We start from the raw sequence: 26,153 nt of genomic DNA, 5'->3' as shown, positions 1-26,153 counted from the left end.
TTCTACAATAGCCTATAAAATTTTAAAAAAAATACCACAAAATAATGAGAATAACAGACAGCTCTTGATCCAGAGAGATGCTGAAAATAGTAAGTTTCTGTCTAAGAGGGTGTAACCCTTCCAAAGAAGAGAGGAGGCAGTGAGAACAGGACATGTAGGAAAGCCCGACACAACCCTAACTTGTACTGGATCAGATAGTTACAATCAGTTCTAGTGAAGAGTTTGAGCTGTTTCCCAACTAAAGAGTCAGGATATTTTAAGAAGGAGAAAATAAGGTTTGTAATTGGAAATTTTTGAATCGGAAATACAGAGAATCTTCTTACTTGTGTACAGGAAGTGGCATTTAATATCTTCGATCATTTACACTTTGGCAATAGTGCTTATTTATGAAGGTATAACATTATTGTTAATCTTTCTAGTTTTTCAGCTAGCCAGCTGTATTTTTCTGGAAATAGTCTCACCTTATAAGGTCTGACCTTATAGAATCACTTCAGTGTATGGAGAGCATATCCACAGAAGAAAACAACATTAGTGTTTCAGTTGGTGCTAGCATTTCCCCTAAGCAAACAGCAAATCAGTAGCTCAGTGTGTTGAAAGGTGAGCTTGCTGTTTTTGAGGTAACACAAGACTCTCAGATTCTGGTGATTGTTAAAGACTTAAGACACTTTACATGAGATTAGGAATGGTAATTAAATTTTTCTGACTGATATTTAAAACTTGCCTTACCTACAATTTCTCCTTGACCTTTCAAAGTGTTTTCGAAATGACCCATTTATTTACTGTTATTCAATACTACACAGATATCATAAGTCATGTAATTCACAAGCCATGACTGCTTTTTAACTGTGGTAAAATGTGTGCTTTTTATGTTCGCATATGCAGACAATTAATTTTGGTTGTGCAAGTGCGTTTAAGTTAGTTCTTGTTCCCTTGAAATTGAAAGGTCCATTTTCAAGAGTGCATTTATAGGCTCAGACCAGTAATTTATAGATGATATAGTAATTTTTAATGTGAATTAAATGTTTTTTTTTAATTGATGCTTTTCTCTTCATTAGTTACCTGTCAGAATGGGTATAGATTATTTTTTAAGAAATATTTTCACCATTTTGACTGAAGGATATTTTGTCTCTTCTCTGTAGCTCACAGCTGTAAGCAACCAGAAACACCAACTCATGCTAATGTGGCAGGAATGGATCTTCCCTCGCTTGGTTATACATTGATTTACACTTGTCAGCCAGGCTTCTTTCTGGCAGGAGGATCAGAGCATAGAGCCTGTAGGTCTGATGGCACATGGACTGGGAAAGTTCCAGTTTGTGAAGGTAAGCTCTTCTGTTTCCCCCTGCATCTCTCATATTTCAGTGATTTTCTTTATTTGCAGTCTAATAAGGCAGAATGTAAGGAGAACTAGGAGGGAGAACGTCTAAGAGGATAGCTCTGATCCTTTGCCAGTTGTGTTTAATGGGACATATGCTTTCATGTACTTGTCTTTCATTTGCATTCTCAGAGGTGTCAATTCCAGATATAATTCCAGAGGCCAAATACTTGGCTAATATCTGCTTTTAGACTTCTGACTGAGTCAACCTTGGACTACATTCTCATAAGCTTGGTAGAGTAAGATTCTCAATGCTTTTGAATATGCCTACTAAACTTAGATCAGGGTAATTTTATTTACAGAGATTGTGTCAGCTGCAGGACAGCTATGACAGTTGTAATATTACTATGGTACAGTTGCCATCATGGAAATGTGGTGGGATGACTCACACAACTGGAGTGCTGCAATGGATGGATATAAACTCTTCAGAAGAGATAGGCAAGGAAGGAGAGGCAGTGGGGTACCCTGTATGTTAGAGAGTATTTTGATTGTCTAGAGCTTGATGATGGTGATGACAGGGTTGAGTGTTTATGGGTAAGAATCAGGGGAAGGGTCAATGAGGCAGATATCATGATGGGAGTCTGTTATAGACCCCCCAACAAGGATAAAGAGGCAGACAACATATTCTATAAGCAGCTGGGAGAAGTCTTACAATCACTAGCCCTTGTCCTCATGAGGGATGTCAATTTACCAGATGTCTGCTGGAAATACAATACAGTGGAGAGGAAACAGTCTAGGAGGTTCCTGGAGTGTGTGGAAGATAACATCCTGACACAGCTGGTGAGTGAGCCAACAAGGGAAAGCACCACGCTGGACCTGGTTTTTGTGAACAGAGAAGAACTTGTGGGTGGTGTGATAGTTGGAAGCCATCTTGGGCATAGTGATCACAAAATGATAGAATTTTTGATTCTTGGAGAAGTAAGGAGGCGGGTTCAGCAGAACTGCCACCTTGGAATTCCAAAAGGCAGACTTCAGCCTGGTTAAGAGTCTGGTTGACAGAGTCCCTTGGGAGGCAGTCAAGAAGGACAAAGGAGTGCAGGAAGGCTGTATATTCTTCAAGAAGGAAATCTTAAAGGCACAGGAGCAGGACACACCCATGTGCCAAAAGACAAGCCGGCGAGGAAGAAGACGTCTGGCTGAACAGAGATCTTTGACTGGAACTCAGGGAAAAAAAATGAGAGTTTATGATCTTTGGAAGAAGGTGCAGGCCACTCAGGAGGATTACAAGAATATTGTGAGTTTATGCAGGGAGAAAATTAGAAGGGCCTAAGTAGAACTTAATCTGGCTACTGCCTTAAAAGACAAGAAAAATATTTCTATAAATACATTAGCAACAAAAGGAGGCCTAAGGAGACTTGCATCCTTTATAGGATGTGGGAGAAACATACTGACAAAGTATGAGGAATAGGCTGACATACTTAATGCCTTCTTTGCCTCAATCTTTAATGGTAAGACGAATTGTTGTCAGAGTACCCATCCCACTGAGCTAGAAGACAGGGATGGGGAACAGAATGAAGCCCCCATAATCCAAGGGGAAATGGTTAGCAACAAGTCTATGTGGCCAGATGGAATCCACACAAGGGTACTGAGGGAGCTGGCAGAAGTGCTCACCAAGCCACTTTCCATCATTTATCAGCAGTCCTGGTTAACTGAGGAGGTCCCAGTTGACTAGAAGTTAGGAAATGGGATGCCCGTTTACAAGAAGAGCCAGAAGGAGGATCCAGGGAACTACAGGCCTGTCAGTCTGACAGCAGTGCCGTGGATGGTTATGGAGCACATCATCTTGAGTGCTATCACATGGCATGTACAGGACAACCAGGTGATCAGGCCCAGTCAACATGGGTTTATGAAAGACAGGTCCTGCTTGACTAACCTGACCTCCTTCTATGACAAGGTGACCCAGTTAGTGGATGAGCAAAAGTCTATGGATGTTGTCTAAGAGGCTGTAAAGCCTTTGATGCCATTTCCCACAGCATTCTCCTGGAGAAACAGGCTGCTCATGGCTTGGATGGGCGCACTTTTCGCTGGGTAAAAAACTGGCTGGATGGCCAGGCCCAAAGAGTTATGGTGAATGTAGTTAAATCCAGTTGGTGGTGAGTCACAAGTGGCTTTCCCCAGGGCTCAGTATTGGGGCCAGTTCTGTTTAATATCTTTATCAATGACCTGGATGAGGGGATTGAGTGCACCCTCAGTAAGCTTGCAGATGACACCATGTTGGGCAGAAGTGTTGATCTATCTGCTTGAGGTTAGGAAGGCTCTGCAGAGAGATCTGGACAGGCTGAATTGATGGGCTGAGGCCAATTGTATGAGATTCAACAATGCTAAGTGCCAGGTCCTGCACTTGGGACACGCAACCCCATGCATCGCTACAGGCTTGGGGAAGAGTGTCTGGAAAGCTGACTGGTGGAAAAGGACCTGGGCGTGTTGGTCAACAGTCAGCTGAATATGAGCCAGCAGTGTGCCCAGGTGGCCAAGAAGGCCAATAGCATCCTGGCTTGTATCAGAAACAGTGTGACCAGCAGGACTAGGGAAGTGATCATCTCCCTGTACTTGCCACAGGTGAGGTCATGCCTCGAATACTGTGTTCAGTTTTGGGCCCCTCACTACAAGAAAGACATTGAGGTGCTGGAGCGTGTCCAAAGAAGGGCAACAAAGCTGGTGAAGGGTCTAGAGAACAAGTCTTATGAGGAGGAGCTGAGGTTACTGGGGTTGTTTAGTCTAGAGAAAAGGAGGCTCAGGAGAGACTTTATCACTCTCTACAACTACCTAAAAAGAAGTTGTAGTGAGCTGGGTGTCAGTCTCTTTTCCCAAGTAACAAGTGATAGGACAAGAGAAAATGGCTTCAAGTTGTGCCAAGGATTTAGATTGGATATTAGGAGAAAATTCTTCACTGAAAGGGTTTTCAAGTGTTGGAACAGGCTTCCCAGGGAAGTGGTTGAGTCACCATCCCTGGAGGTATTTAAAAGATGTGTAGATGTCACACTTAGGGACATGGTTTAGTGGTGGACTTGGCAGTGTTAGGTTAACGGTTGGTCTTGATGATCTTAAACGTCTTTTCCAACCTAAATGATTCTGCGATTGTATGATTCTACTCTAATATTGGAGAAGGATGACTAAAGTCCAAGTAGATGTTTGAATCACTGTATGGAATTAATCCATAGGGTTTAATATTATTTTGTATTGGTATGTCAGCAACAATACACTATTTGCAAACATTTTTTTTGCTTTGCTTTTTTTACTTTGTCCTTGATGTTCAAACATTTTATTTTGTTTCTAATTTTTACTACATACTTTATCATGGCAGGGCATGAAAAACTTCATAGCAAAATCATGATGAGAATGTCTTATTTCATGTGAGATAAGAAACATCCCCAAGTATAGCAACTGTTTGGAACTCTATTTCCTGAATAATTAAAGCAACTTTCAGATTACTGATATCTAATGTTTCAGATGTGGTTATCCCCAGGGCTCTTACAGAGGCAATCAAAGGCTATATAGCTAAGTACTACTACTTGGAAGGGAAATAGGAAATGAATATTTTGTATTACTATAAAACAGGTGTCCTGGTATTACATGCCAGGCAAGTGCTGGGGGAAAACAGAGCAGAGCTTTGGGAAAGTGTTGGAAAGCAAGCTACCAGGAAGCTTATGAATTGTTCCGTACTCAGGAAGTGTTATGGCAGGCCAAATGTGATTCATGGATTGTATTTTGATCCAAGAATTTTCTGCTGATGATATTGAAACAAGTAGTATTATCTGTCCTATCTGATAGTAAGGAACCTTTATGAGATTTAAAAAATAAATTGTTAAAGTATAACTCAGAGTTTATCTACCTTGTGATATAACTTGGTTTCCCAATGTCCTGAAAAAATGTTATAGAAATGCAAAATATTTAGGGTCAGATATATTACTTCTTGCTTTCTAGCAGTGGAGAAAGTCAAGAATAAGCAACATGTTGTAAAGTATTAACTCTAAGTAAATAAATTAAAATATCTCTTAAATATTTTCAATTTTACCTGTTACAGAGGGGTGAAAACTTTCTGTCCTATGGAAGGGAGAAGAGCACCAGGTCAGGTTGTTCACCTGTGATTGTGAACTTCAGAAAAATAGCTTGGAAATGGATGAAAAGGAGTAAAACATTTGGAGTTGAGAGCTCTAAAAGGATCTGTAGGGGAATTAAAACAGAATTTGGTCCTTTTAAAGACAAAACTGCGATCTTGAAAGTCCTACTGAGCAAATATATGGACCTAGAAACTTAAACTCCACAGATAACTTGTTTTAGTTGGGATTTGTATTTAAAAATTGTATCTAGATTTTATTTTGTATTCAAAATTTCTGTTCTGAACTTGACTAGAAATGTATTCACCTTGACAAAGCTAATTGATTGACTCAACAGCTTTTTATATTAAAGCCCCTTGGAAAGCATGATCCAGATATTTCTAACCTGATCTTTATGTAGTCAAAAAGCATATGCTGTTGAGACACACCCTCCAGGTCAACAGTGTTCAGTGATGTTCAGTAACTTCCTTTCAAAACAGAGAGGAAATAGAGATTAATCAGTCAGTAGTAGCAGACCATGAGAACTTCAGGTTGAATTCCAACCCCTGCCCTTGTTTCTTGACAGTTTTAATCTATATACCAAGAACAAGCTTTCTGTAATAAGGTAAAAGTTATACTCAAGAAAAATATTCTCAGTTCTTCTTGCTAAAGTTTCCTTTTTATGCAGAAAAATACTCCACTCAGGGAGAAGGAAGTTGCTTTTCTTGTCTGTTTTCTTTTTAGAGTATCGATCAGAGAGAAAAGGCCTGGCTTCAAAGCCAAGATCCAAAATCCAAAATATTGAAATAACCATTGGAGCAAGGAATGGAGCCTAGTGCTGCATGAGAGTATTTTACATTAGGAGACAGAATTATGTGTCTTCTTTATAGCCCAGTGAATCTAAATTATTTTCTGCAAAATAAAATAGCTTCAGCTGCAGGAAATGACACTGTCCCATTGCATTTAGTTCATCATCTTCAGTGGTGTCAGAGTTCCTGGTCTTAGCAGAGAAGAAATGAAATTCTCCAATTTCCAGTGTTGAAATCACCTGAGCAGTTGGAGATAGCCTCATTTGTTTCTTTCTGTTGCCATTCTTTAAAGAAACAGTGATCTCCTCCACTGTTAAGAGATTAAGCATTCATCTTTGGGTTTTCAGTCTTGAACACAAGGTGCCTTAGTACTACTGAATGTAATTGAGTCCTAGAGAAAAACATGATTTAAAACACCCTTGATATGTTTCTCTTCACTGTTTTGTGTTACACTGATTCCAGTAAAAGCACTAGTCACAGTGGTATTTTGTGTGGATCCTGATTTAAATTATATAACTTGTCACAGATGACATATTAGAAGACATTTCACATATTAGGTGCCTAGTCCATGACTGTGAATCCTGAAATGTGGATTCTGAAGTGAAAACCTACACTGAGTATTGCAAATGACTTGGTAGCATCTGAGTGACATGACTTAGGAGAAAATGCAGCAATGGAAGAAATCATTGGGCGTGTGCTCCTGTGATACTAAGGCTTGACTGAAATCTCATTTGTATTTAAGTTTAAAACATCATCTTATATACTTTGAAACAAATAAATTCCGTTATGTAAATTATTTTCTTAGTTTCTGAGTAACATATTTGCTTCTGATTTGTCTTTTTGTCATTCATTCTTTCTAACAGCTGGTTCAAAAATATTAGTGAAGGATCCCAGACCAGCTTTGGGAACACCAAGTCCCAAACTAAGTGGTAAGTACTTTGATGTATCTTTAGTTTTAAACAATTTCTGTGGAAAACACAATGGGAATCGATTTAGTGAGACTGCACTGAATGGCTTAGAATGAATAAAGGCTCCTAGATTAGGCATTACATTAACAGAACAAAACCATCATTAATTAAATTATTCCCCAATGTTTTAAGTCTGTCTAGACTATATGGTATTATTTATATTCATATACAATTTCTAACTGTTATGTGATGAGAGTTTTATTGGTTTCACTGAAATTACTGTGTTCTGTGTAAGATCCTATGCAATATACCCATTCAGAAACTATATTACTCACCCAGAAATAAAGACATGTTGTTTCACAATTTTTTTCACAGTCTTGCACTTCTTTTACATATTGCTAATTTAAATTACTTTACCTAAATACTTCAGTATTAGCCTTCAAAAAAGCTAATTTTAGTCTAGAGAAGGTAGTCCCTCTAAATGGGTGAAGTCAACTCCAGTTTTCACTGATTTGCTAAAGAAGTCTATCTTTGGATGTCCTGACTAGATCCAAGAGAAACTTTTCTCTGTCCACTGAAGAGATTTTTTGAAAAGAGAAGTCTCCTTAACTAGAATTAACTTTTGACTATAACCCTATTTAATGTCTAGCAATAATGAATAAAGATTTAAAAGTGATTCCTTATCATAGGGGGTTTTGTGGGGGTTTGTGAGGTTTGGTTTTTTTTTGTTTGGTTGGTTTTTTTTTTAAATCAGGTTGTACACGACTTCAAAACTGTGTTTGTCGATGTACTGCATGGTAGTCATACAATCAGTTTTTTCATTCTGAAGCTTTTTGTACAATCCCAATTAATTGAAAAAAAAAAAAAAAAAGTAAAGATCAGATTTTCTGAAAGTAGGGAAATAAATTTCAGGGAGATCACAAATCAACAGAATCAGACTATTTGCACCATGCAGTTCCCTTGCTTTCAGTTTGCAGGCCCAGTATCTAAGTGTTTTGTTTTTATGTGTTTACTTGTCAAAAATTGTATGCATCTATACATATACATACACAAATAAAAAACTAGGAAAGCTCTTTTACCCTCCATGGTGAAGACAGCCTGTCACTGTGACCCATAAAATAAATGATGAGGGAAGACTGTCAGGTATTTCAGTGGGCCTCAGTCTTGAATTTTGGGATATCCTGTGAGAGAAGGGGCAAGTATTCTTCTGTGTTTATCTGACATGAGATGCCAATTCATACATGAACCCAGAGCTTTAAGTTCTGTGAGAGTGACTCCAAATAATGTCAAAGTGCTGATTTTAAATAGTGATTATTTATTATAGGGCTAAGCATGATACATTTCCTTTGGAAAGTGTAGTAAACCCATCTAAGTCACCTTCAATTTAATTGTTTAAATGGTATCTCATGTTAAGATTTTAAAGATTTGAATGTATCTCATTTTACTGGATAGGTAACTTTTTTTTTTTTTTTTACCATACTGTTGCTGGAACAGCATTACTTAATTTTGCAGTTCGATAATGACAAATATTAAATGTAAAGGTATAAATCTACCATATTTATTCTCCCTGCAGTCTATGATCTATTTTTAATTTTAAATTAGGGGATTTTTTTTTCTCCTGTTGAAGATCATAATGTTTTTAAGCATTTGAAGATAAGATAAAACTTCTTATATAAATTTTTCATTAGCAAAATTGACTAGGTAATAAAGAAAATGTTTATAGTCTTTCAATGTCATTTAAATATGCTTGTAAAATTTTGATATCTAAATTGATACTAATTTCTGCAAAACTTAATCCTAGGTGTATGTCTCTGTGCTGGCATAGAAAAGATTCTGCAGTGAGCGGGATCTGGTCTTTTGGTTACAGCTGTTAAATTAGATTTTGTGAAGTCAGTTTAATTTTAGGACATGTCCATATTTAAGGAAAAGAACAAATGGAGGTAGAGTTGTGGTTGCGTTCTTCAGTACAAATACATTTCTTTCATAAATGTTGATGCCAGATTTCTATGCTTTATATGTGAAGATTATGCGCAATAGACTTAAAAATAGAGAGGGTAGAGAGAAAATGCTAATATTTATCATATACTTTTTTGAATGTTTGACTTCATAAGTACTAAATATTGCAAAATGTACTGAAACATGTTTGATGTGTATATAGTTCCTGATGATGTATTTGCCCAAAATTATATATGGAAAGGATCTTACAATTACAAAAGCAAGAAACAGCCCATGACTTTGACAGTCACCAGTTTCAATGCAACTTCAGGAAGAGTAAATGCAACACTTACAAACAGCAATATGGAATTGCTGCTATCAGGTATGGGATAAGAAATACTCATTTCCATTTATTTTCTTCTGCTTTATATACATTGGTTCCCTGTAACTTTATGCATAATGCTTAAACTTTTAATATCTTCTGGCAACTTTCTTAGCTTATCAAAGAATTTCTTATTCTAGTTCAGTTACTTTCAAACGTAGGGATTTTTCCACCTTTTTCTTCTCTCCCTTTTTTTAATTTCCCAAGTTTTTATTATATTTGGAGTTAACAGACAATGAGGAACAAAAAAATCATCCTAATTCTAATACTTTTCCTTAAATATTGTAAATAAACTTAAATTACTGTTCCTGAGAATTTCTTAATTCTCAGTCATACAATTTCCCTATAATAGCCTATTAATAACTAATAAGCAATATGATTAAATTGATATGTGTTGACCTAGCAAGGCAGAGATACTTAATGAACTTGGAGAGCGTGGAGAGATTACACTTGTTAAACTAGCTGATATAGTTTAAAAAAGTAGCTACCCTTCATGCTGTGATTTCAGAAGAAGCCTTTGATTGCAGTCTTGGTTTATGATATTCCACAGTTCCTGCCACACAGAACATTGTTGCCATGGTTATGTTGGCACAATATGCAGTTGTTTGTGCTGTGAACCATCAGTAGAAACTGGAGATACGGCTTGACAAGCAAGCAAACAAAAATAGTGTAAAAATGTTTGGGTTTATAGTTTTTGCTTGTTTTTCAAAATCTGTCATTGCTGGGATTGAGATATCTCAGCCACACAGACAGTGGGCCTGTCACACCACAGGAGTGTCAGGCTATAACACAGGGGTGTGAATAAGCATAAAAGACACACCTGAAATCAATATTATCACTCAAAACTTAGTTTCTTGAACCTTCACCCTTTGTCTACACAACTTTTTACAAGGACTGAAGAGGCCTAAATATCACAGTTATGTATAGGCTGGACACTGCTGGTTTTAATCTTTTTCATCACTTAAGGACCCCTTTCTCTGAAGTAGTTTAACATCACTCTTTATCTCAGAGGTGTTAGCAAAGACAGAAATGACAGAACATTAACCTGCTGGAAAAAGAGCGGGGGGGGGAAAGTTCAGCCCATATGTTTCTGAGAGGGGTGGTCTACAGGAAGAATGTAATGGGCCAAAGAATCCATTTCTCTGTTGAGCTCTTAGTTTCTAGTATCCAGTAGAGTAGTGAATTTTTGACACTCGGTTTGTCTGTTGAAGTTATTTTGTAGGTGTCCTTTGGAGACTCTCACTTGAGAGGCTGTAGATGGACTGAATGTTTCATAAAATATTTTCTCACTGGTAACCGTGTTTGTCTTGACTATCTGTGCGAACTTATTCTATTGTATGATGTCTGTTTAGTTTCAACCATGCAATTTCTATGAGGGTATTAGGTGCAGCAGATGTAGTATTTAATATTTTTAGGATTAGTAAAAGTACAAACTGTGTTTTCACACCCAAACAACCCTCTCCTCCAAATAAAAAGGTTGCCTGAATTGGACACAATAGTGATTACAAATGCCCATTTTTGATCTACATACAGGCATTGCACATGTCATCAGGTAATTAATATTATTTTCTTTCCCTGTTTTGCAGATAGAAAACTGAGATCCTGTATATTGAAAGAGTATCTTAGGGCCAAGGAAGTAGGGATGAATCAAAAAAGACATTTAGATGCCAGGAAGCTGATTTCTCCTATACTCAACTTGTAGGTTTCTGAAAAGAAAAGTTGTTCTATCCCCGTGAGATACTTAGTGTTTTGCATTCCATCATTTGCTGCATCTTTTTTTACTTCTTTTTATTTTGACACCTGCACTTGCTGTAATTATAGTATATATGTCTGTCACAGGTTAGAAATGGTCATGTTCTTTTGATCAGGTTAGGATGAGTGAAAGTAGAAATGCTCTTACTTATTTGGCTCAGATTAAACACTCTCTTGTACACTGGGAAACCAGTTGCCAGCTCTGAAGAAGCACTTAGGCCTGTCACCAAGAAATGCTTGTGAAACCACCGTTGTAAATTAGCGGGGAACAGTGGTGCCTTGGTCAGTGGGATAATTTTTCTCGATGCTCTTGTTTAAGCGTGTGTACATAATGTTCATGCCCATGTACACACACCAGAGCCCTCAGCCTCTTGCAAGTATTTCCTAACTGTACATTTATAAGATACTTCCATGGCAGATGTGAGCAATTTACTTTTTCCCCAAGTTCCAAATGAATCCTAGATGCACACTGTACAAGCTCTTGAAGAAACCAAATACTGTATGATAATGTTAATGCAGTCCTGAAGACAAGAGAATAAACCCTATCCTACCAAAGCACATTCATTTGAGCTCAGCGCAGTGTTAACACGAAAGTAAGTCTGCTTATTAGCTCAGGGATGATTTATATATAATGATACCTCTTATACGGCAATGACCTATCCTTAATGTGGAGAAAGCTTTTGTTCTGTGAATTTAGGCATGTAAATGAGAAATGTGAATTAGGAATCTCATTGCTCTGTCTCTTACTGCATCTTGTGCAGTGATCATGAGATGATTGAGTTTTTGATTCTTGGAGAAACAAAGAGAGGGGTTAGTAAAACTGCCACCTTAGACTTCCAGAGGGCAAACTTTGACCTGTTCAAAAGACTGATTAACAAAATCCCTTGGGAGGCTGCCTTGAAGGATATGGGAATCCAGGAAGGCTGGACATACTTCAAGAGAGAAGTCTTAAAGGCACAGGAGCAGGTTGTTCCCGTGTGCCGAAAAACAAGCAGGCGGGGAAGGAGACCGGCCTGGCTAAACAGAGACCTTTGGCTGGATCTCAAGAACAAAAGGAGAATCTATTGCCTTTGGAAGAGGGGGCAGGTCTCTCATGAAGACTATAAAGATGTAGTGAAGCTATGCAGGGAGAACATTAGGAGAGCCAAAGTGCAGCTAGAGCTCAACCTGGCTACAGCTGTTAAAGATAATAAAAAATGTTTCTATAAATTCGTTAACAGCAAAAGGAGGATTAGGGAAAATCTCCCTTCTTTATTGGATGCAGAGGGAAACATGGTAACTAAGGATGAGGAAAAGGCTGAGGTGCTCAACACCTACTTTGCCTCAGTCTTTAGCAGTGGAACTGGCTGTTCCCTGGACACCCAGCCTCATGAGCTGGGACATGGGGAGGGGAAGCAGATTGAGGTCAGCACAGTTGAAGAGGAGGTGGTCAGAGACCTGCTACACCACTTGGATGCACACAAGTCTGTGGGACCAGATGGGTTACACCCAAGGGTGCTGAAAGAGTTGGCAGATGTGCTCACCAAGCCGCTTTCCATGATTTACCTGAAATCATGTCTAACTGGGGAGGTCCCATTGGACTGGAAGGTGACAAATGTGACACCCATCTACAAGAAAGGCAAAAAGGACGATCCAGGAAACTATAGACCTGTCAGTCTGACCTCGGTGCCAGGGAAGGTCATGGAGCAGGTCATCTCGAGTGCCATTGAAAGTCATATAATGGACAACCAGGGCATCAGGCCTAGTCAGCATGGGTTTATGAAAGGCAGGTCCTGCCTGACAAACCTGATCTCCTTCTGTGAGAAGATGACCTGACTATTGGACGAGGGAAAAGCTGTCGATATTATCTACCTGGATTTTTGAAAAGCATTCCACACAGTTCCCCATAGGATTCTCATAGAAAAACTGGCTGCTCATGGCCTGGATGAGCAAACGGTCTGCTGGGTCAAGCACTGGCTGGATGAACGGTCCCAGAGAGTGGTGGTCAATGGAGCTAAATCCAGCTGGCAGCCGGTCACAGGTGGTGTTCCTCAGGGCTCAGTGTTGGGACCATTTCTGTTCAACATCTTTATTGATGATCTTGATAAGGACATAGAGTGCATTATCAGTAAATTCGCAGATGACACCAAGGTAAGTGGGAGTGTCTATCTGCATGAGGATAGGGAGGCAGTACAGAGAGACTTGGATAGATTGGATCAGTGGGCCAATGTTAACGGGATGAGCTTCAACAAGGCCAAGTGCCAGGTCCTGCACTTGTGCCACAACAACCCCATGCATTGCTACAGGCTTGGGGAGGTGTGGCTGGAGAGCTGTGTGAAAGAGAAGGATCTGGGGGTTCTAATTGACAAGCAGCTGAACATGAGCCAGCAGTGTGCCCAGGTGGCCAAGAAAGCCAACAGCATCCTGGCTTGTATTAGAAATAGTGTGACCAGCAGAAGTAGGGAGGTGATTGTCCCCCTGTACTCTGCACTGGTGAGACCACACCTGGAGTATTGTGTCCAGTTTTGGGCACCTCAATATGAGAGAGATATTGAGGTGCGGGAGCAAGTGCAGAGGGCAATGAAGCTGGTGAAGGGCCTGGAGAACAAATCCTATGAGGAGCGATTGAAGGAGCTGGGACTGTTCAGTTTGAGGAAGAGAAGGCTGAGGGGAGACCTCATCACTCTCTACAGCTACTGAAAGGACATTGTAGAGAGGTTGGTGCTGGTCTCTTCTCACAGGTGATTAGTGACAGAACAAGAGGGAATGGCTTTAAACTGCAACAGGAGAGGTTCAGACTGGACATTAGGAAAAAGTTTTTCACAGGAAGAGTGGTCAGACAGTGGAATAGGCTGCCCAGGGAGGTGGTGGAGTCACCATCCCTGGATGTGTTTAAGGGTCATTTAGATGAGATGCTGGGGGATATGGTGTAGGGGAGAACTTTTAGAGTAGGGCTGATGGTTGGACTCGATGATCCCAAGGGTCTTTTCCAACCTGAATGATTCTATGATTGATTCTGAAGAAAGTTAGGAAGTTTGCATCTTAACCTGAATTGAACTTTTGAGATGCCCATCTCACTGTAGTCTGTAGTAAGAGGCTAGAGTAAGTAAACTAACAGAGAGGACAAAGTTAAATGTCCTTTCTTAGCTGGGATGTGATCTGTTTCCATTTGGTTTGGTTTTTTTTCTCAGATTAGCAACCAGCAAGACAGATGTAACCATTCTTTTTTTTTTCTCTGGAATTCATTTTAACACAATGACAACACCCACCATTTTCTTCTGATCACATATAAAAAAACATTAGTCTGAAAACTCTGCTGTCTCCCAGATTATCTCTTTGCAGCACTGCAGTCCAATAGTAAGCTATTGGGTTGTCCCAGCATTTCTTCCTTCTCTACCTTAAGATGCAAAGAGCACTAAGTACCTGAGTATTTCCTTCCTTCTGCTACTGTGTTAGCTAGTGGTTTTGTGCAGCCTTTTTTTTTTTTTTTTCCCCCCACTGGAGAGTGTGGTGGGTTGACCTTGGCTGGATGCCAGGTGCCCATCAAGCCACTCTATCACTACCTCTCCTCAGCTGGACATGGGAAGAAAAATGTGATGAAAGGCTTGTGACTCAAGACAGGGAGAGATCACTCAGCAATTACTGTCATGCACAAAACAGGCTGGACTTGTAGAAATTAATTTATTTATTGCCAATCAAATGAGTGTAGGGTGATGAGAAATAAAACCAAATCTTAACACACCTCCCCCCCACACCTCCCTTCTTCCCAGGCTCAACTTCACTCCCATCTTCTTTACCTCCTCCCCTCCAAGCAGCACAGGGAGATGGGGAATGCAGGTTGCGGTCAGTTCATCACATGTTATCTCTGCTGCTCCTTCCTCCTCACACTCTTCCCCTGATCCAGCATGGGGTCCTTCCCACGGGAGACAGTCCTCCATGAACTGCTCCAGCATGAGTCCCTTCCACAGGGTGCAGTCCTTCAGGAGCAGACTGCTCCAGTGTGAGTCCCCCACGGGGTCACAAGTCCTGCCAGCAAACCTGCTCCAGCATGGGCTCCTCTCTCCACGGGTCCACAGGTCCTGTCAGGAGCCTGCTCCAGCACAGGCTTCCCACAGGGTCACAGCCTCCTTCATGCACATACACATGTGCTGGTGTGGGGTCCTTCATGGGCTGCAGGTGGATATCTGCTCCATCATTATCATCCATGGGCTGGAGGGGGACAGCCTGCCTCACCATGGTCTTCACCATGGGCTGCAGGGGAATCTCTGCTTCGGCATCTGGAGCACCTCCTCTCTCTCCTTCTTCACTGACCTTGGTGTCTGCAGAGATCTCACATATTCTGACTCTTTTCTTCTGACTGCTGCTGGTTTTGCACAAGCTTTTTTTCCCCCTTCTTAAATATGTTATCACAGAAGCTCTACCACCATTGCTGATGGGCTCAGCCTTGGCCAGCAGCCAGTCCTTCTTGGAACCAGTTGGTATTGGCTCTGTTGGACACAGGGGAAGCTTCTGGCACTTTGTCAGAGAAGCCACCCCTGTTGCCTGCCCTGCTACTGATACCTTGCCATGCAAACCCAATACAGAAAGCCAGTACCTTCTCCTACATCTCAGTGCTGTCTTCAGTTCTTGTTCACATCACAGAATTTGGATGCACATAAAAATGGGAAATGACCAAAATTAAGGGCACTGCTATGTTACTGGAGTTTTCAGATAATAAAAAGAGATCCAGTTTAGTTCATGCATAGCTAATACATACTAACTAAATCTAGACTGAAGTCATCCACATTTGTTAGTCAGTAAAACATGAAGTCTGTTCTGTGATGTATTGAGTCTATAAAACCAGGGATTTTTCATTTCAGTTTGGTGGAATTTTCTGGAGGTATAATTGTGGGTTGTTATTTTGTTTTGGGTTTTTTTGGGTTTTTTTTTTCTTAGTTTTGGTTTTAGTTTTGTTACTAAGTTTTAGCCATCATTAACTTTTGTTCATGTAAAGTGCAAGATAACCTTGCATGATTATACAAATAGAAAACTTCATATGAAAGGAACAATGATTTTAGTGCTCTGACAGAAAGAAAATATCATACTAGAAAGGTCTTCTGGTTAAAATCTAAATTTTAATTGATAACAATGTTTAAAAATGTGGGGGAAGAACATCTTGACTGTATTTTCACTATTCACCATTGTTTTTGTAACGGAACATTAAATCACTAAGCATATCATACTATTTTAGTTTCATTCTCCAAATTAACAAATAAGGTTATTTGGATTCTAAACGTTTCTTCTGCGGGAATGAAGATGAGTTAATTATGCCTACAAAGTAAATAAGGTTATACACAAGTTTTATTGTCTGGAAGAAATGTGTTGTAATATTGACCGATGAAGAACAATTTTTTGGAGATATTTTCAAATTTAGAAGTTTTTAATTTAGCACCAGCTTTTGGAAAAGAATTTAGATGTGGATGTTCCTATTACCATCTTTACCTGATGCCTAAATTACAAATATTGAAAGTGGGAATGAAAGATTCAAATACACTCTACCTGATTCAGAACAGTATTTTCCATTTCAAATAAGATTGTTGTCACTTTGTTCTGTCTGTGCTTGTTACTGTAACTGTTAAGTAACAGCTGTGTGCCTAGGGTTTCCCTTCTGTCCTCTCTAAAAACAGTTTCTATTGAGATCCTATGATAATTGCAATAATTTCATAACAGAATGCATCTTGATAAACTAAAATGTTGGTAACTACACTACTTATTCTTCCTACTTTTCCTTTTTAAGGCAATAGATTAAATGCTTATTAAAGATGAAATTATTTCTCTACTCAACACAAATATAAATTTTTAAAACTATATTCTACAGGAGTGTATAAAAGCCAGGAAGCTCGGCTAATGCTCCACATATATCTCATTAAAGCACCCTCCCATACATCTGTGAGCAAGTTGAAAGAGGAAAAATGGGCTATGGATGGTTTTGTGAGTATATTTCTGCTACAAAAGACAGAGAAAGGTTTTTTGTGGTGGTGTTTGTTTTTTTTTTTTTTTTTTTTTAAAATCATGATGGTGTTCTACACACAAAAAAATCCTGAAACATATCAAAAGGAATTTTGCTAGCAATGCCAATTCATTAAATGAAATTAAAATTTTATTGTAAGATATAGGAGATCAATCTGAGGGAAAAATACGGGAATAGTCATACTGTGTATAGACAATTATAATGCATGTTAACACAAAATCCGTTCTCTTCTCTTTGAATTTTATTCCAATATATTGAGAAATTTTATCATCATTATAATAAAATATCAATTTAGAATAATATAATATAATATATAATAGTGATATAATAGCAATTTTTATCATTAGGCTAGCAGTCATATTTTATTTTTTGGTGATATTTTAGAAATACCATGAAAAAGCTGAACTCCTGTGGTATGGGGAAAACAGAATAGGTTGCTCCAGTTAAGCATTAAGCCCCTTGGAGGTTCTGGTGCTGAGTTTATTCTTTAAAAGGGACAAGAGAGCACATAGCTGAGAGGAGGAGAGGTGAAGGATTGGGGTAAAAAGAAGAAGAAACAGGCCAGGTGGATGAGATGTGTTAAACCATGAAAAGAAAATCCCTTCAGAGAACAGACAGGAAAAACAAACATCACCCAAGTTAATCCTAAAGCGGGGAAACAGCTGCATGTGTTTGGGGCTTGAGACACTTTATTTGCCAGAGAAGAAAGTAGATTTTTGAGAAAAGAAATGGTCTAAAATTTAGATGATTATGAACACTTGTACATCCCTATTACACAGTCTAATTTTTCAAGTCTGTTTTCTTATGTTTCACCTTCTGGTAAAGCACTACAGGGAAACCAGTATGGGTGCACAGGCCAAAAGAAGAGAAGAGGTGTACAATGAAGTGTATGCATAAATTTATGTTTGCATAACTTGTGGCATTACTTCAATAGTAATTTTTTTAGAGTTGCAAAGGCAAACCAAAAAACCCTAAACTGCTTAAATAATAATTATACTGGTAAAAGGACTTAATACCTTTGGGTTGTACAAACTTTAGGCTTCATGAGCATGCTCCAGAGGTAAAAAAAATATGGTAAAAATCAATAAATTTACTTTCAGACTCCTAAATATATAAAAGCACACAGTACAGCCCCTATATTCCATATGCTATTTACATACTGTTCTTATTTGACCCTTTTCTTTTTTATTTTTCAAATCTTGGAATAGCTCAAACAGGTTGCCTTACCTCAAAATAACACATTCACCTGAGAAATGCACCCTTTTTTCAGTGAAAACATAGCTTCAGGTCATTGCTGAAGACGTACTGTTGCCTTGAGAAAGGAAAGCTTAAGGGAAAATCTTGAAGGATCATGCCTCAGCACCACTGAATTTAAACCTAATAACGCTCTTGGGAAGCAAGTAGCTGTAAATTTGAATACAATGTGTTAGTTTAGAATATACTTACCCTAATAAGGGAGATAGTCATAGGAAAACAACCCTTTCTTCCTCCCACAAGACTTTTACCAAGGCCTCATTCAATATTCTTCTGGTCTACAGCTGTATAATTAAGTAATTATTGGGATAGAGCACTGAGAAAGAACAAAGGAACTAACTGTCAATTGAATGTGAAGTCTTCTTTATTTACTTTTAAGTTATTAAAACCTCGATACTTGCATTTTTAGGATTATCTGCAATATAACTGTAACTTTTGCTATCTACTTCTTAAAAAAATCAGGTGATTACAAAGCCTGTAAGATGCTTAAAAATACTGACATCTTGAATTGCCAGAAACTGAAGTTTTGTTGGTGTTACAGAGAGTCTCAAATTAGCAAGCAACCACCAAAAATTAAAAACTTATTGTCAACACAATTAACTAGCCCTTCACAAATTACAGGTTCAAATGTCTGTGAGAGGAGAACAGAACAACTTCTCAGGGTTTGACAACAATCCAAAACACTCCATCACTCATCTAACAAGTGAGGGCTCTCAACCTCGAAGACCTTCTCAGGGCAGCGTCCTGACCCAAGTTCTCTCAAGGAGTTTCCTTGGGCAGTGTCCTAACCCCAAGAAAGAGTCACCAACCTTGCTGCTCCAGGTGACAAGCTCAAAATGGCTCCCCCAGGGGACTCCATTTATACCCAGGCCGAATCTGACCTGTAGTCAATAGCAGCTCCTATTGGCCGAAGGCCCCAACTACCGTGAAGCCCTGAGAACAAAGGCAGTCAGGAGCTGCTACTCTTCAGCAGCCAAGAAGCTCTGTTTCCATTGGGTGGATGCACCTGCCACAGTTGGTTTTAAAAAATTAATATAGTTACAGGTAGTATAAGATAGTACATGTGACTGTAAGCCAACATGTCCAAGTTGTGCCTTTAACAGTTCTCTCTTTTCTTTTGAACTTTATAGATTTCCTAGAAAAAAGAGTGGTTTTAATGGGGAATAACCGCTACCAGTCAAGCATATTAGGATACCTCTCTTCCAAATATATATTTATCACAAACTTTTCCCCATTTAATTCAGACTACTTTTTGTTTACAGGTTTCTGCTGAACCTGATGGAGCAACATATGTTTTTCAAGGATTTATCCAGGGTAAAGATTATGGACAATTTGGACTTCAAAGATTAGGTATTCAGCAAATTCTAAGTTTCTGATAGTTCATTGTTCCATATTCTGTTTTATTATGTACAGTACTGTAAGGGTATCTGCAGGATGTTATCAGTACCGTCATTTTATAGAATACTGAGATATTCATAACTTTAAAATCTCCTTTAAGTAGTACTTGCAAAGAGTGTTTTGTCAGAATTTGTAAGGAGTTACAGATGCCTTGCAATGTACTGCTTAGTATACTGTGCATTTGTAATGTTTTGAGCAATGTTTTTCTATAAATATGTGTAAAATGCATTTGGTTTCACATCTTAATAACTATTTAGAAAACCCACGTTATAGAATGCCCTGCTAAACTGGTCTCTTGCTCATGGTGCTGAAACATTTCCCCTAACCATTTGCTAGAAGAGTGAAACTGCTGAATATTTGCAAGTAAATCTTTATGTTAGTCTTAGAAGAACAAAATCTTATTTACTTGCCAAGCATTTATTTCCTAAAAATTGACTTCTTGGTTCTATACATTCTGTTCTACATCAAACTGATAGTCTTTATATATCCTTTCTTGGAGAAGACAACTCTGGTAATAGAGCTCTGGTAACAATATTCTGTTCTGCTCTTTAAGAAAACGAATTTAACTTACTTTTCTGATACTTTCTTAAGAACTGTGATATTTCTCTTTCAATGAGAATTTGAATTTAGTTAATCTTGAATTCTTGAATGATAAAATACTATTGAGAATGTCTTAGAAGAGGAATTACTTTTCACTAATGTAATGGCTCTTTAGATAGAGAGCTTATCTTCAGACAAAATTCCAAAACAAAATGTTTGCAAAACTAGGTTCTTTCAGCTGCAAAGTATTGTCCACTCTTATTTTTTCAGTAAAACCAGGAAATTCTTTAATTCTTGAATGTATGAGGTAAAGGCAAATCTTTGTTTTTTCACAGTTCTGAGTCACAGTAAAATGCACTACTTCAGATCTTGATTTTCACTGTATTTGCATATGCAAATTATTTTTTAAAATTTTTATCAATAAATATTTCCTTTAAATGAATACACAAAGAGTTATTTCCCTTTATTAACTTCTTCAAAATATTTGAAAGTCATCTAACAAAAATTAAAACGCAAGACTTCCTTGACGGTGTTTTGATAGACTCTATGAAAATTGTATTTCTTCATTTATTTGTCAGAGGGATTTTTCTTTTTTTCTTGTTTTATTTTGTAGTTGTGAGATTCTATTCTGTAATATATTGAAGTTACTTTTTATTGGTTTATATCTTCTAGGAACAGAATGGTTCACTCAGGTTTAAATTCTATAAAAGGATTAATTGTAGTTAATATAGTCAATAACACAGAGATTTTAAATCATTGAACAGATTTTATTTTAGCACGTTTACCACATCATTATTTCAAGCACACAAACACAAAGCCAGTTTCTCTAAAACAAAATGTTTTGATTGCTCTTCCCATACAGTTTTCCTCACACTTATTTTTCTGAGCATTTATTTTTCTGTGTTTTAGTATAATGATTATCTGTTTGTTTCTTTTTGTTTGTTTGTGCTTTTTAAAATTTCTATATATTACCTTGTAAGATCAAGAAAATCAGAAAATATTATGACCTATGCAGTTCTAAAAAGGTCCAGTTCAAAGCTTAAAAATCAACTTTGTAGCTGTATTGGTATTCCTTTTCTCACATTAAAAAGGTGTGTATCTTGACTGAACAGATAACCTAGATAATGTGTTCCTCAGCCATGCAGCAGATCCTATTCGTGCTTATATTTTCCTCAATATCTGGCTTTAGCTCTTCACAATTGTTCCTACCTCTTTCACTCTATGTATCAATAGCAGTGCCTAATGAAATCAACATGCTGAACTTTCAGTTTGCCTCTTTCCTTGAAATCATGTTTGCTTTGTATGCATGCAGTATTTTTTAATTTCTGAAATATACAAATATAATCAGTAATATAATCAAACATATGCATTATTATAAATTTTACTTTTTGTTACACAGTACACTAAAATTTGCTAATAACATCCAAAACCTGAATCACATACATAATTATGCGGTAAGATATTTATTGTACCAGTGTATATGTATTGTTCTCCTGACATTTTGCATCCACTTATTAATCAGAATATGGTATACCACACTACATTTACTTTCCAGGTAGTCTCAGCATAAAGCTGTATGTATACAGCTGAACACATAATGATAACCCAAAACAGCTTCTCTGAAACAAAATATTTTGATAGCTGTTCCCATACAATTTTCCTCACAACATTTAATTTATTTTTTCTGAACATTTAATTTTTTTTCTCTATTTTAGTATATTGATAATCTGTTTCTTTTTGTTTATTTGTGTTTTATATATATACAATAACAAGGTGTTATTGAATTCTGAAGTTGATGGAGTAATATGTGTCGGGAGTAACAGATACATATATTATATTATATTTTCTTATTATTCTTTTTAGGTCTTAACATGTCTGAGGGTTCAAATTCTTCTAATCAACCACATGGTACAAATAGTAGTTCAGTGGCCATTGCTATCCTCGTGCCTTTCTTTGCCCTTATATTTGCTGGTTTTGGTTTTTATCTTTATAAACAAAGGTAAGTACAAATTATGTGTATAGAATTTCTGTATGACTTGGTGGTTTTATTACCTTCAATTTTTGTTAGTGTAAATTAAGTTTTCTGTAAAACCACAAAATGTTTGCAAAATGTGCATGCAGACAGTTCTTCCTACCTCCATGAAGGTCTGACATAATGACTGAGAGATCAGTTTATTGTACTGTGCTAACTTTCATTCCTACTTATTTAAAATGTTATAAATTTCTCTCTTTATGATAACAAAATGGATGCTATAAACTATGGGCATAGGGGGAATAATATAATAACCAGACTTTCTCTGTACTTACAGATGTTTGCCTGTATTATTTTTTTTTACATGTGACAGAATTATGAGTCATATATTGAGTAATTTATTTTAATGCCTGCTCTGTTTATTGGCTTACAAGTATATGCAAGTATTATTGAGAGGTTTCATTATGGAACTGTTTCTGCATCTGAAATTATTAGTTCTTATGTTACATAGCCACCAGTCTTCTCAATTTCATTAGTCTTAAATTCAACAATTTTATTCATGTTATCAAGGCCAGTAGTTCTTTGGATTCAGTGTTAAGTAATCTTTTCCTATAGCTTTAAAGCATTAGGTGAGTAAAGAAAATTTAATCACTTTAATGACAAGACAATTCATTGCCTACTAACTGTCAAAATGGTGATTTACATCTGGTAGCCTGACAATAATAATTACAATATACTTTGCAGGATAACATTAGTTTAAAACACATACCATCATTTTAAATGGTATAACTTGGTTTTGAACTCCTTCAGAATATGAAAAAATTCTCATGTAATTTTTTTATATATTTACCTGTATGCCATAAGCACTTGTCTTTACATTTTATATTGATGATTTGCATTAGGGTATGCATTATGCATAACGATATACGTGAAGCTTTTTTCAAGGGATTGAACTTTCATATTTTGAGTTATTTAGGGAAAAAGAAAATGTTTCGGCTATAAATTCATTCTTGACTGTATAAGTAACTTGTTGAGTGTCCAAAGGGGAAAAGAAAATCTCAGTTTTCTGTCTGGGGAGTTATTGCATCTTTACAAGATTTTGTTGTACTCTTAACTACTTATCATCTGATCATCCAAGTGGAAATACCTACCTCTTCTCAGGTTGTTAACTAAGTTTTGAAGTGAACATCATTTTAAATGAATCATAAATCCCTTAAACTTTATAAAGAGAGTACTAATTCTTAGCACAGATGCTGTAAAAAAATCGAGATGTTGTATTTAACTCCCGTAATTGGAACTGGGAGCTAAATTCTGTTCAGATTCTTAAACTACATCAAGTCAGTGAGGAAAACTGCAGTTACAAATACTCTGTCTTTCTTCTACAGGACTGCACCTAAAACACAGTATACAGGATGCTCTGTTCATGAAAATAATAATGGACAAGCTGCTTTTGAAAACCCTATGTATGACACAAATGCAAAGTCTGTGGAAGGGAAAGCGGTACGATTTGACCCCAACTTGAACACTGTTTGCACAATGGTATAATGTGGTAATGATATGTCTTCAAAGTCTGGAAATTGACACACAACACAGTGCACACACCATTCACTGATTTAAAAAAAAAAAAAAAATTAAAAAAAAAATTTAAAGCACACTTTTCAGGATATACTGGGTCACCTTCTCCTGAGAATGATAGACAAGAATGGGTTGTGGTTATTTTGTTTTGATTTTCTTTTTCATAAACTGGATCAGAATTCTTCGTGTACATCACGGAGAGTTTTTAAAAAATTTGCTGCACTCCATGAGTGCTACTCACAGTTTATTTGCTTTTTTAAAAAAGGAGGTTATTCTAAAACATAAAACATATTTGCATATATTGGAGGAGCATCCACTATCAGTATTTCTGTGCTTTATAAAAACTATAATAGAGGAACTGGGTTAAAAAAAAAAAAAGACATAGGTAGAAAATAAGAGCTATACTTACAGGAGACAATAGGTCACTGACTTCTTTTTAACAGTCATATGCTACATCTTTCTCATGAGTTTGTACCTTTTTTTTCATTTATTCAGCCCATTTAGTATTTTATTTTTATCAGAAGAGTTAATTTTTTTAAGTCCAGGGTGTAGTATTTAAAAATCAGCAAGTACAACTTACTCTTTTCACTTCACAGAAGAAAAATTAAAATGTCACATTCTTATTTAATGAATTTCCTTCCCTAGTTCACATCTTGATTCCTTTTCATGTTCCGAGTCAGGCTCCTTTTCTCTGTTTCCATTAACAATACCCAGAAATGGTAATGTTTCTACATTTCTTTTGTCAACCATACAACTAGACAAATTTTGCAATCACGAAGTTAGTATGAATTAAGCTTTGTCATATGGCTATGGTCCTTACTGTTGAAGATTGTTCAAAAGAGTGACCATCTTACATTTTTTTTCAAATGTGAAAATATAATTTATTTCCAATTAAAAAGTATGGTTTACAGTAACATTAGTAATCAAATCCATATATCAAAAATTTAAGAGTCCATTTCTCAATCCATGCTAGTTAAATCTAGACCGTATCACATAAATTTATTCCTTCAGCATTTTGTCAAAATGCATGCATAAAGCATGGTGAAATCCCATCGAAGCTGATGCATTCCAGCAGACTTTAATGAACTTTGGATCAGACCTACAAGGCAAGAGGAAGTTATAATTTGGTAATACTGTGTTTTCACATCTATTTTATCTATATATTCCATACTTTATGGAAACAAATCCTTACAGATAATGATTTAAAATTGAATCTATTACCATAGTGCAATGAAAACAAAAATATTAAAAATATATATATATATAAAGCCATGATTTTATTAGGGACAATCCATTCATTTTAGGGACAATTCAGATTCCACAGCCCTCAGATACAAGTTTTACACATTCCAGAATACTTTTTAAGGAAACGTAATTTTTAGTTATTTCATATCAGAATTATTCAGTGGCAACTCAGTAATTTATTTGATGTAGGTCATTGTCTTCCATTCGTAGCATGACTCACAAATGCTGTGTGTTAGCCAGTGTGAATTATCTGTTATTGTCCCTTTCAGACATTAATAATTCTGTGAAAATCTAAACTTTTTCTTACCGTAATAGAGAGTGCCTACCAAATATCATTGTACCCAGGATTGCTGCTTGGATTTCTATAATGTTTGATGAATTTCTAATAAACCATTTTACAACACTTTGTTTTGAATATTCATACAACTCTGTCAAACTGTATTCTACTAAAAGGATGCTGTTTTATATTTTATACCATTGGTTGTTATTTATTCTTGTTTATTCAGATGACTGCAATAACTATGATTCATTCATTAATGTTAAGGTTAATACATTTGAGATCGTTTAAAATGTTTCTTCTGCAACTGGCTACTCCTCTTATATTAATGCATACACTTTTGTAAAAAAGTATATTTTTATGAAAAAGGATTTGTAAAAGTATGATGTAAATTTTCAGTGCAAATGTAAACAAAATAAAAATGGACAATTGCTTTTTTTAACCATGTTTCTTCTTTGGAAGATGAGCTTTAAACTCATTTCAGTTGTGAAGATGAAAAAATAACCAAATTAAAAATTCAGATTTGGTATTTTTGTGGGTCTTAAAATAATGTTATTTTTTCTGACCCTTCCTGTGAATTTTATGTAAAGTAGCAAGACTTAGATTACTTTCACAAATAACTAGTGAGCACAATATGTAAAAATACCTGTTCCTTAGTGTTCCTCGAGGTTGTAGACGGCCTACTTTGCACACTAATTTTGCTACCTT

The 26,153-nt window shown here is 36.9% G+C and overlaps 1 protein-coding gene across 2 annotated transcripts in view; it reads left to right on the top strand.

Moving 5' to 3' along the window:
• Positions 1–25,887, top strand: part of CSMD3 (CUB and Sushi multiple domains 3) — a 759,152-nt gene extending 733,265 nt beyond the window's left edge. For both annotated transcript variants that reach the window (XM_074886756.1, XM_074886745.1), the window contains 7 exons: positions 1,140–1,319; positions 7,082–7,147; positions 9,285–9,443; positions 17,032–17,144; positions 19,701–19,788; positions 22,240–22,375; positions 23,734–25,887. In XM_074886756.1, the coding sequence (XP_074742857.1) occupies positions 1,140–1,319; positions 7,082–7,147; positions 9,285–9,443; positions 17,032–17,144; positions 19,701–19,788; positions 22,240–22,375; positions 23,734–23,893 (902 nt within the window). In that variant the 3' untranslated portion in view covers positions 23,894–25,887. The remainder of the gene's footprint in view (positions 1–1,139; positions 1,320–7,081; positions 7,148–9,284; positions 9,444–17,031; positions 17,145–19,700; positions 19,789–22,239; positions 22,376–23,733) is intronic.
• Positions 25,888–26,153: the final 266 nt, after the last annotated feature.

This window comes from Strix uralensis, chromosome 1 (genome assembly GCF_047716275.1).
Source record: "Strix uralensis isolate ZFMK-TIS-50842 chromosome 1, bStrUra1, whole genome shotgun sequence".
Lineage (NCBI taxonomy): Eukaryota > Metazoa > Chordata > Aves > Strigiformes > Strigidae > Strix > Strix uralensis.
This window is presented reverse-complemented; position numbering and strand designations above follow the sequence as displayed.